The sequence below is a fragment of the Misgurnus anguillicaudatus genome, chromosome 19, assembly GCF_027580225.2.
Source record: "Misgurnus anguillicaudatus chromosome 19, ASM2758022v2, whole genome shotgun sequence".
NCBI lineage: Eukaryota > Metazoa > Chordata > Actinopteri > Cypriniformes > Cobitidae > Misgurnus > Misgurnus anguillicaudatus.
Genome location: NC_073355.2, coordinates 36,986,201 through 36,998,741, shown reverse-complemented (window position 1 = coordinate 36,998,741; position 12,541 = coordinate 36,986,201). Strand labels below are relative to the sequence as shown.

The 12,541-nt window shown below is 38.2% G+C and overlaps 1 protein-coding gene across 1 annotated transcript; it reads right to left on the bottom strand.

Moving 5' to 3' along the window:
* Positions 1-8,123: 8,123 nt before the first annotated feature.
* tob1a (transducer of ERBB2, 1a) lies at positions 8,124-11,500 on the bottom strand. The gene is made up of 2 exons (XM_055194764.2): positions 11,266-11,500; positions 8,124-10,169 (listed from the first exon to the last, which is right to left on the bottom strand). The coding sequence occupies exon 2, from the start codon at positions 9,984-9,986 to the stop codon at positions 9,018-9,020; it is 969 nt and encodes a 322-aa protein (XP_055050739.1). The 5' UTR covers positions 9,987-10,169; positions 11,266-11,500; the 3' UTR covers positions 8,124-9,017.
* Between the last annotated feature and the right edge of the window lie 1,041 nt (positions 11,501-12,541).

The following is a 12,541-nucleotide window of genomic DNA, read 5'->3' as shown; positions in this document are numbered from 1 at the left end:
GAGGTATGCAGCAAAGCATTTGTGAAGCCACAACACACACAACCTTGAGGCGGATTGGGCATTGTTTAAATGCCATGGCCTACCTGAGCATTGTTTCTGACCATGTCTATACCTTTATGACCACCATGTACCCATCCTCTGATGGCTACTTCCAGCAGGATAATGCACCATGTCACAAAGCTCGGATCATTTCAAATTGGTTTCTTGAACGTGACAATGAGTTCACTTTACTAAAATGGCCCACACAGTCACCCAACCTCAAACCAATAAAGCATCTTTGGGATGTGGTGGAATGGGAGCTTCGTGCCCTAGATGTGCATCCCACAAATCTCCATCAACTGCAAGATGCCATCCTATCAATATGGGCCAACATTTCCAAAAGAATGCTTTCAGCACCTTGTTGAATCAATGCCATGTAGAATTAAGGCAGATCTGAAGGCGAAAGAGGGGCATACACAGTATTAGTTTGGTGTTCCTAATAATCCTTTAGGTGAGTGTATTTTTACTTAGTACTCATTTTCATGGAACACAAGATGTTACAGGAGATAACAAAATATGATTTTCTATTAAATATGTATATAGCTGAAAATCATGATTTTCTGTTGTTTGAATTAGTCCATGTCAACTCTGTTACCGTCAAGCTCTGTTACCAAAATTTCAACTTTGTTACTGTCAAAACCGTGTTACCAAATAGAGTAGATAGAGATAGAGAGAGAGAGAGTTTCTATGACTGCCAGTTATGTTACTGTACATACTGTCAACACTGTTACTCTATTACGGTAATAAAGTTTGACAGTAACAGAGTTGACACTTACTAATTCATGATTTTCAGCTATACAAGACACTTTCTACAGAAAATATTGTTTTGTTATGGCCTGTAATGCCTTGTGATCCATGATAATAAGTACCAAAACCTAAACTGACTAAATGTAATGTGCACAAGAAAAGGCTTTAACCTAAAACTATAAGTGGAGTTAAGTTTCCAATGTAAAACGACAGTATAGTGCAGTGTGCACCTTTGGTAACATTACACCACCAGGTCAGCCAAATCATGTTCAGTACTGACTTCAGATTAGCTTAAACCATGAAAACCTCTGATACGGCCCGTAGGCATCAGTTTGCAAGAAAAACACGGTTCAGACCTACACCCATTTCTGAATCTTCTGCAGTCTCTCTGTACACAACCCTTTACACGGTATGTATTAGAGCAATCATTTAGAGTACTTAAGTGGAGACAAACCCAAAAAAAAAAAAACTCTGTCCCAACAGCTCATATAAACCTTGTTTGTCTTTCAAATGCATGCTTGATCCATTCGTAAGGGAGCCGGCGTAATTACTAAACCATTTATCGCAGGACAACCAAAAACAGGAGCTGGGGAAAACCTGAATGTCATGTCGATTGGTAGCATGCCATCTTTTCTCCTCTAACATGTTGTTAGTGAAGACAGTGGCATCCACACAGTTATGCAACAACACTTCCCACGAGCTCTGAACCTCCTACATTCATCCAATGAGCTTCAGAAGAGATTGGAAGAAACATGGACACAGCTACATATATAAGGAAATGAGATCTTTGCTGTGACCGTATCGTATTTAAGATGTTATCTCCTTTGCATCACAAAACAATATAGTGCCAAAACAGGTTACATTCCCTAAATGAACATACAAGGCAAATATCTATACTATAAAAACCCTGTTAATAATTAAATGAAACAACCGATAATTAATAATGATATGAGTAATTATTACATAGTTCTAGTTTAATCTTTAATTTATGATGTCACATGCTAAAGTAAGACCATAAAGGACAATTGTGTTCAGAGATAATCTATCTTTGTAATGTTCAGTGGCGGCTTGTGACTGCTCATCCGAGGATCACAAATTCAAAATATGTGTTTGTTGCGTCATGTGAACCATGTTCATCACGTGTTTTGTCAAAATAAGTGCCTGCTGCACACGTGTCAAAACCGTTTATGACAAAAGAGTTCACAAAATACACGCAAGACACTCCCTTAACACTAAACTCTGATTACGCATGAGATTATGCGAGTATCTGGCAAACGCGAGCGTCTCTTTTATCATAAACCCTTTAGACGTGTCTGCAGCAGGCACTTATTTTGACAAGACACGTGAAGCACATATCACTCGACGTGCCGAACACATATTTTGAAATTACGTACCACATACATGATGGGCTACATACATGTTGTGATGAACTTCGCATCAAGCGCCCTCAAAAAAGAAGTCACTGGACGCCACTGGTAATGTTATATAAATTCATATGTAATATAACTATAGAAAATATGTTTATTATATCAGTTGAACCCTTACAAATGTATAATATCTACTAAAATTATTATTTTTTATTTAACAAATTCAACATTGACTTTTAAACACTGTCAGAAAAAGGTCAAACAATGCTCCCTAGCTGTCACTGGGACGATGCCCTTTAAAAACTACATCTTTGCACTTAATAGTTCATATTAGTACCGCAGATGTATATACTGGTACCACAAAGGTACATATTGGTTCCAAATGTACATATCTGTACCTAAATTGTACATATTAGGACCTTTTTAAAGGGTACTGCTGCCCCGGTGACAGCTTGGGACCATTTTGGTCCATTTGTTCTGGCAGTGTTTAAAAGTCAATGGGGGTGATGGATCTCATAACTTTTGGATGCTTTATCTTTTGCAGGATAGATCTGTCAATCTACCCACTATAAATATCTTAATTTTAAAGTGAAAGATTGATTGGATCCTAGTTTTTAAAATGTTATTTAATAATTCCTCCATAGACGGATTATAGAATGAACCTCTGGGCTAGTTTGGAAGTACACATTGGGGCGGTTTCTCAGACAGGGTTTAGATTAATGCAGGACTAGACCTTAATTATATTAGGACATTTAAGTAGTTTTTACAAACAAACCTTACAAAAAAACAGTGCTGGTGTGCATCTTGAGACAAAACATTGGCATTAATATTTGTTAAGATATGTCAACACAATGTGTTTTTAAATTAAGGCAGCTCAAACATGCATTTTAATCTGGGACTAGTGTTAAGGCCTGTTCCGGAAACCACCCCAATAACTAATATGAAACCTGTGTTGTTTGTGATGCACCTCTTTTGTCAAAACGAAATTGAACGTTCATGGATTCCTAATGTACTGTTATAAGAAATTAGAAATGGTTAATATTTTTAAATGGATAGCATTTTAAAAGGACACAGTTGTGATTTTCTGCCATTGAAAGTAACCAAGGGGACTATTTTCGGGCAGTACGTAATATCACTACGCCTGCTGCAGCCACGTTACATCCGCAAAGTCCTTGATTATTACGCCAGAATGAGAGTATAGTTCCTAGCCATTTCTGTCGGTCTTATTACACAATGTATCTACAGAAGAGTCAAGATTTAAATAGGAAAAATGTCAAAACTCTTTGGTTATTTTTTAGCTGATGCTAATGGTCTAATCAGATTCAATGGATTCTGCTAAGATCTGCTAAGCTATGCTAAAAGTGCTAGCGCCAGACCCGGAGATAAGCTGAATGGAATTCAAAACGGTAAGAATCAAATGTTTCACTCTAGGGAAGCTGGAAATTAGCATATTTTCAAAAAAGTGGAATGTCCCTTTAAAGGTTTTATTCTCAAGAGTTTATATTTGTTTTGAGCTCAAGTTGATATAGAAATAGACAGTCCTAGCATCATGCACACCCACAAGCTGTCTAAACTCTGGACACTAACTGTCTAAAACTTCACAAATCTGGAAAGCACTTTCTTGATTTGGCAAGCTCTAGTGCGAGGTAGAATGTATTGCTAGAGATTTGTGTAAGTTAACCATGTTAGTGGCATTTTATCTTTAAAGAATACTTCAAGTTTTGTTTGAGACACATAGTGGCAATATATTGAGATATACAGAACTTTGTGACTTAGCCAAGCAAGCAATTTTGTGTCTATGTCTAGATGTCTAATTGGTGTCCACACTGCCCAGATGTTTAGGCTAACAAGGCAATATTTGGGCTGTCAGTGACAATTCAACAGACATCTATCTAACCATAGCCCAAAATAAATAAAAATCTTGTAATTACTGTTGACTTTGCTTAAATTACGGCATATCATACAACTCACAAGTTATTTTGGTAAAATGACATGTAACTACATTTATTTTGGTTAGAAGCGTGTTACTCATAGTCTGACTATATGAGGTCTATTTTTAAGATAGACAGTGAAATGACAGCTATTGCTTGGTGTGATGTTGGTAAAACAATCAATAGACCCCTTCACGGTTCACGTCACAGGCGGTTCCCACTGCGCATGTCATGCGTATTATTCGGTATCGTCAAAAATGCCTACTTACGTCGTGGGCTGTGAAAATCGAACCAGGTCTTCCGTTAGGTTTTCGCGATCCATGCAGAATCTCAAAAACAAAATATACAACATCTGCGGCTGCAAGCAATTAACGTGCAGACTGGAACAATGCAAATATCAAAGAGGCTTGTGTTTGTAGTGCTCACTTCATTTCAGGTAAGTCATCATTTTTCAGCCCTGTTATATTCAATTATAAAGCCTGGATGGTATGAACAGTTTGACCCCATGCTGCGCGCGCACCCGATAGTCATTCAATGTTTAAAAACCTTGAAGGGGTCTATACTAATTACTTTTGGACATACACATTATTATATATATATACGCAATATATACGTTAGTCTATTATTGTTGTAAAACCGATTTCATAAAACTAAATTAATTTTCTCATGACGGTCACACATCGGATGTTTTCAATTCCAAGAATGCAAAAAACGGACTTGCGTTCGTGGAGATCGGTCTTGCCAGGCGACCTTGGAAGAACGAACTCAGAAGGTCGCGAGAACACAGAACGCCCCTGTGAGAATTGAGATGTGTGCAATCGGAATTGAACTTCGCAGTTAATGATGACGTAGAGCGAGGACACAAGGACGCAAGCTCGCTGAAGAACGCATAATTGAGAAACAGGCACAGTTTATAGAGATGCACCGATATTTAAAAAAATCTACTGATACAGATAGCAGAATATTCAGACTGATATCTGACGATACAGATGCCGATAATTTGGTGGTTAAATTAACTTGCATTAAATACATTTTGAAGATAACACTTTCTGCATGTTATTTATTCATATAATGACCACTAATTTTGAACAATAAACTACACTGTAAAAAAAATCGTAGAAATTACAATGTTATTGCAGCTGGTTTGCCGGTAATTTACCGTAGATTTAAATTTATGTTATTGACTGGCAAGAGTTTGTTCAAAGTTAAATAAATTTTAATTATTAACAAGTCTTTATCTTTACACAATAAAACTATACAATAACAGCCTCATGCAAAGCACTCTGGGAACCAGAAATCATCGTCAACCTTTTTCTGTTTTTTGCTTCAGATTTTGTTTCCCAGAATGTTTTGCTTGATGCTGTCCTTTTAGTTTTACTCTGTAAAGACAAAGACCTGCAAACGTTCAATGTTCATTTAACCCTGAACAAAATGTTGCCAGCAAAAAAACGTACACTTAAATCCATGGCAAGTTACCGGCAACCCAGCTGCAATTTCTGAAGATTTTTTTACAGCGTATGATGTTTGTTTACATTTTCTATAGACGGTTTCATTGGACGTACACCTAGTATGCATCTGGTCCGAATTTTACTTCCGGTTTCAGTTTTTTAATGGTCTGACTAGTTGCTAAACTGAACTATTGAACAAATACCTCGTCAAAAATATCAAATGTTTTGGTTTCTTAGGTAATCTACATGTTGATTATTTTGCTTGTTATATTAATAAACTACGTTTAAAGTAATTAGTTGTTATTTATTTTTAGCTGAGTTTACCGGAAGATACGTGTTAACCACGAAAGCCGCTTGTTTTTGTTGTTACTGCTGAAACCGTCTATAAACAGAAATTTCAAATTCATTACATTTTCATATTCTCTTTTGATTGACAGGATATATCGGCCGTGACTATTGGCTGTTATTAAACTATTGGCCAATAGCCGAGTGTAAAAAATTGCTTTTGTCAACCGATACTGATTATTGGCCGATACATCGATGCATCTCTAATTATTTCCCATCTAAACAGGCAGATGTTGGAAGAAGTTGCAGTGTGACTTTTATTGGTCTACACTAAAAACATCATGAATGACAAATAGGATGTATGCCTAACTTCTGACCTATCGTTCAAAGGGGAAATCGGACGTTTTTGGCTACATTTATTTCATAAAGTCTATGTGAACTCCATCAGTGACTAAGCACTCATCTCATCATCCCCCGCGGTTTCATCACCCACAACATGTCATCCCTCCTCCTACAAGGACAGAGGTTGAGGTGCTCCCAATCTGTTGTTATGATGTTCCTCAAGCTCTCTCTGATAAACACCCCGAAGCCTCCACCTGTCTCACTACACCGCAACTCATTCTCTGACTCATTAAGCTGGCAAAGTTCAAAGCTTCAGCGAAAAAGCTGTCAGGATTTACACCTACACAAGGCCAGGACAGAGACAGATGAAAATGTCCTGACTGAGGACTTTATTTCTTGACCTCCATGTACACAAAGACAGAGCAAGTCTGGGAACTGAGCTGCTCTACGAGTTCATCTTTGGTGTAAATTCATAAGGGTCAATGCACATGCATTATGCATTTGCCCAAAGCGACATAAAGTGCATTCAAACTCTATATATACATTATCATTATGTATGTTCCCTGCGAAACAAACCTATGAACTTTAAGCTAAATTCTTATAAAGGTTTACAAACACACAAAGGTTTTAACAGAATATTAAATGTTTTTTTGGGGGGGAAGAAAAAATGATAATTCTGTGGCATTGCTGCAAAAAGTGTTTCTTTGAATATACAGTAAAAGGCATTTAAGTAAAAAAATCCAATAACAAAACAATTGCTAGATTTTCATCCTGTGAAAACAACATTCACAGACAAATGAATAAAAGTACAATACCACATTCTGTGTTGTGTCCTGCTTTCCCTGTTGTTCATTATCAGTGCCATCTTAGTTCATTTAGCCGTAAGGCGCAGGAAACTCGCTCTATTAGATACAGCCGTTATACATGGAGGGAGACAAAACGTATGAGAGAAAGTGAGGTTGTGGCTTAACTCATCTGTGAATTCACTTTGCACAATCAACTTACTTAATTAGAGGACTAAATATAGATCCATGTTGCTTACTGGAATCAGGGAGCTGTTAAGTGTTTCGCAAGCTAGCTGACATTTATCTAACAGCGGTTAAGAGTCCAGCGGCACCTGTTTCTGGCTTTGCAACAACAACGATGATGCTGCTAAACTCGGTCCATCCTTCACATAAGATACTTGACAACCTCATCATTCAGGATGGATCGGATAGGAAAAATGACAATGGATTATTTAAGCCACACTTAAAAATAAATGTCAATATCTGATCATCTATTTTAACGAAAGATAAATCCAAAACAAGAAACGTTGACTGGATAGTTAATATAAAGAATGTGCAACTGTGACAACTTGAAGGGAAATTATTTTATACATATTCACTAACATGAGACCAGAAACCATTTCATGTGCTGCTTGGTTTGATATTTGAAATTCATTCATTTTAGATGAGGCATAAAGTCTCAAAATATGCATTGTGATCACATTACAAGATCACAGAAGATCTTAAAGATGTAAAATTACTGCTGCTGCAAATGGAGGTGAATCTTTATGCAGAATATCCCCTAAATGTTTTTCCTTTGAAATAAATTAAGCTAATTTATTCTGGCAAAATAAAGACCATGATGAGATGTTATCAATTCCACATGATAAATTAAAATGTATACCAATAAAATGCCACTTTAAATGAAAGCATTTGTCAAATGAATAAATGTAAAAAGTCCTTGCTATATTTATGGAAAGCCATTTCTAGACAATAATTCTTGCGAGAACGGGGAAAACATTTTTAGCAGACATAAAACGTAGAGAAGACGTTTTAGATGATTAATTTTTAACTATGAACTCTTGGGTAATGTTTTTTAATAAGGTTGTATCAATGCAATGCAATAGGATGCCATTCTAACTGAAACGGCATAAAATATCTGAAAAGTGCGTGATTTGAATAAAACGATTTAGGCAAGAGTATAATTTCAAGCATTTTAATACAAACTTAATAAACTATCAGTCCCTCTTTACATGTAAGACACTGACTCCAAATACTTTGTTATACTATTTGTTTTTGTCAAGTATTGCACAATGTTGGTACAAAATTAATATACGATTACATTTTGTCCATAGTATAGCAAAAATCTTTGAACTCTTAACAGAAAATACAACTCTTGTGTTTCATTTTTTCCCAAAAAAAGCAAATATATTTAAATCCCAACACAATGGAATATTCCGTACACAATCTTTAGAATAGCTGATGTCTTTAAAGATGGATTTATTTTACAATTTCAATAAAAAAAAATATAACAAAAGCTGTCGCAGCCATCACAGATCACTAGAGTAGTAAAAAGATATAAATGCAATATGTCGTAGAAACAATATATACTCTGATATTTTACAAACTCTCTACTAAATTAATTACACAGTTAGAAAAAAGACCAAGAAATCCCTCATTCAGCATTCAGGCCAACCCTTGGAAAATTGGCTGTGTAGCTTTATCTTGAATACTATTAGAGACCTTGATTCGTAGTTTTCTTCTTCATAAAGATATCTTAAAACAGTCAGTAAAAATAACTTTGTGCTTGGTTGACAAAAGAAAACAACTTAAAACAATATGAGTTTAGGTATCTAAGCTTGATTGTAGCACAAGCTTAATCATAAAAAAGAATGACAAAATACTCAAGGGAACGTAGCGGTTCACCTTCGTCCCTTGGGCTCATGATCTTTTGACATATTCACTGGGACTTTACAGTTGAAGTGTTGTTTTTCCATTTTCATTTTTTTTAAGCTTTTTTGTATATTTGAAATGTGAACACGTGCACCACATCATCCCGTCACGTGCCTCCGGTCGCAGTAGTATTCTTGTGTTCTAGTTGGCCATCACTGGCTGGAATTGCTGGTTAGAATACTGAATGTTTATGTTTAGACTGTCCATGAGGGATTTCTCATTAAGGCCCCCATAGGCTGCAAACACATCAAAGGCATTATTGTACGGCAGAGGGCTGAGATTAAGGGAGGTCTCCCCAGGAAACATTGCACTTGGACTGCCCTGCCCCTGGAGGCTGGGGAACACAAACTCCTTGGCGTTCGGAGAAAGGGCAGAGGGCTTCTGCTGTTGACCACCCAGGCCGACGCCGTATAGAGAATGCATTGACGTGGACATGGCTTTCTGCTTCAGAAGGTTGTTTACATTCAACCCCAGGTTGGTGGGGGAGCTCCGGGCCACCTTGCCGCCGGCGCTCCGCCCGTTGGTTTTCATTTTAGTGGAGCCGAACTTGGTGGCAGCGAAGGTGGCAGTGGTGAAGGTCAAAGGTTGCGTGGAACGACGGATGAAGGTGGGGCTGACCGCCGCAGACTGGCCGAACGGAGGGGACGGCGAGCTGGAGGTCGGGGACATGCCTACGGGTTCGCTAATCGGCATGAAGACCTGGGCCTCTGGGTTAAAGCTGTTCTTGATCTCCTTGTCCAACTCCAGCCCGTTGTCATTACTGTCGTCCACGTAGAGCACCTTCACAGGTCCCTTCTCCCCAATCTGATAAGATACCTCGAAAGGATCGATCCACACGCTGAGGTCCTGAGGCAGGTTGTTGCGGACATCCTCAATGCACAACCCGCTTTCTTTGGCTGCTTGCTCGACAACTGGGTCCACTTTCTCACCGACGTGTATACACCTGAATCCAGATCCTTTGTATGGCTTGTCTGGGTACCAATGTCCCTCGTATTTCTGTTTCAGCTGCCGCTCAAGCTCCTCGCCGAAAATGTTAACGCGCCGTCTGGGCAGCTTATTGTACAGGTACGAAATGATGAAGTTGAGAGCTACTTGGATTTCGAGCTGCATAGCTGCTGCACCGTCCTGGAGTCTAACAGTTGGGTGTTTGTATTCTCGTATTGTATCGTAAGCCACCAGAGGGCAAGGCTCGGCTGGGGCCAGGCAAATAAACAGAAAACTGGGGGAACGCTTGAAAAACAAAGTGCTGGTTGCAGAGGGAACGTCTCAGTCCACAAACGACCGATCCAGTTCCTAGAGACAACCAAAAATCCATAACATAAGTACCATAAACAACGCTGGCTCATCATTTTCATATGTAAATTATGAAGCACGATACATGTTGGTTGAATTTTCCACTCATTTTAAATGCAAAACATTTAACAATAAACTATTTAACATATACATACATTGACTGTTAAACGTATGTCGAATGTTAGTTCAATTATTGCAGTTTGCCAACATAGGAAAGATGCACGTACGGGGCTCACATAGCTCACGGTGTTACGTAATAACTAACTTGCCCTGACTAGACCCTGTTCAACTGTAACCAACCCACTTCAGGCGTCACCATCAAACTAGATCGTTAGCCCCCTAACCATTTTTGGTAAAATACACGGTGGGATAAAGAAATTAAACGCGCAGCTTTAATAATTAAACTGCCTTTGGGTGTCACGCGGATAAAGCAGCCAACAAGCGCACGCGCAGAGATACGTTCGTCGAAGAAAAGAATAAATACATAAACGCACATTTATCTCAACTTGTACATATTAAAGGTTTCTGTTTCGCGTTAAGCACCAATGTTTAAAATGCAAAACGAGTTTCGTGTGTAGGTTTAAACCGAGCGTCAGAGATCGTATCGTCGCTCACACCCAGTACACAGGACAGACCAAAAACGAACGCGAGAACAAAATGTACAAAAACAGTCTACAGTATTACAAAAAAAAAACAGTATATAGCAGTGACACCCGTATATGAACATTATATCCTTGTATATCTGAAAAAATACACAGTGGGTGAAACCGAATATGTATGCAATGCAAACTACAGGCTCTGCTGGCAAACCGAGTGTATAAACCATTCGGTGGCAGCTGATCATTTGCATTTGTGTAAGTATGTTATAAAGGTATAACATATAGAGGTAAAGAAACCCCTTTGAGTTTGGTCATAGTTGGCAAACCCTCACAGATCTTAAGCCCACGACTGACGCAGCAAGCGTCATTTAAATTCCCTTACGTTTTCACTAAACTAAAACACATAACTTCTCGCATTTTACAACGACCAACACTTGGGTGACAAGTAGCAGAAAACAAAAACATTGATGCATCAAATAATATAAAGAGACACTTACGTGCGTTGTACAAAATAAAGATTTCAGTAGTTGCAGTAGTGCAAATAGAAAATGTCAGATATAAATACTTTCTTCACATCGAGTTAAGTTAACATAAAGGGTATTCCAGTTTGAAATGTGTTTTTTCTTCTTTTTAGCTTCCAGTTCTCTACGGTATGTGCAGTTTCACCTTCCCAATAAGCTCATCCACCCCCACTATCTGGGTGTTTTACAATTTCGTCCCCTACTGCTGTCATCCGCCTCTATTTATAGTTTTCCTCCGCCACGGGCACGCGGTGGGCGGTGATGCGGTTCCAAAGGTCACAACAATACGAACGTCAAATCCTCGTGTGTGATTGGTCGAGAGTAAGCATGAGGCGGGCCCTCCCGCTTGCGTTCTACAAGCCCATTGGTCTCTTTTTCCATCAAACAAAGACGGGCAGATTTAATACACATACGTTTGGTCCGTCATAAAGAGTCTTTGACGTCAGGCGTTACCTAGTACCACATAAAGATTGGCTATTCATGGAGGTATCGTATATCATTTCCATGTTCATATTTCGCAAACATAACTGTTAAAGTGACATTTATGCCCCTAAGTGTATCAAATAGCTGAATAAATATAAAGTCTATGTAGCGAGCTGACAAGGCACATGAGCATACCTATTCTGACACAACACCAGTTAATCTGTTTATCAGCATTTCATACGCTTTAAAAGAATTGCAGTCTCTCTCGAAAAAAGCAAGCATTGTTTATTCAACGTAATGTGTTTTGTTGTTATTGTTGTGTTGCTGAAGAACCCCACCAGAAAGGTGTTTTTAGTTCATTAAAAAAATAATGCTAGTTCACAATATTTTTTGTAGATTTAAGGATACACAGATCCTCAATGTCATACGTGAAACAGAACAGGACAAACTACAATGCAAAGCCCAAGCGGTTATAAGGGTATAATGATTTTTTTTTGTCAGTTGTCACTAGCAGAAAGAGAATTAAGTCTCTCTCTCTCCTGATTGGCTGGGAACCACGGGAGCACCCCCTGAATGGCGTATCCGTATCTAAGGTGCTGATGTCGTCATTTACGTCATAATACAGTCGAAATGTGGATTTAAAGGGACACTGTTATTCCATTTCATAATCGGGCAATAGCTTATACACTTATATAAATATCACGCTGTTGTATTTTTTTCATTCTGAGTATTTACAGTCATTTTTTTGATACTGTTTTCCAAACATTTAATTCCAGGACCAACCAAAACGGGTATAATCGATCTCAAGACCCCTTAAATTTATTTTTAA

Excerpts from the sequence above, each read along its gene's own strand:
- tob1a (XM_055194764.2), bottom strand. The coding sequence starts at position 9,986 with ATGCAGCTCGAAATCCAAGTAGCTCTCAACTTCATCATTTCGTACCTG.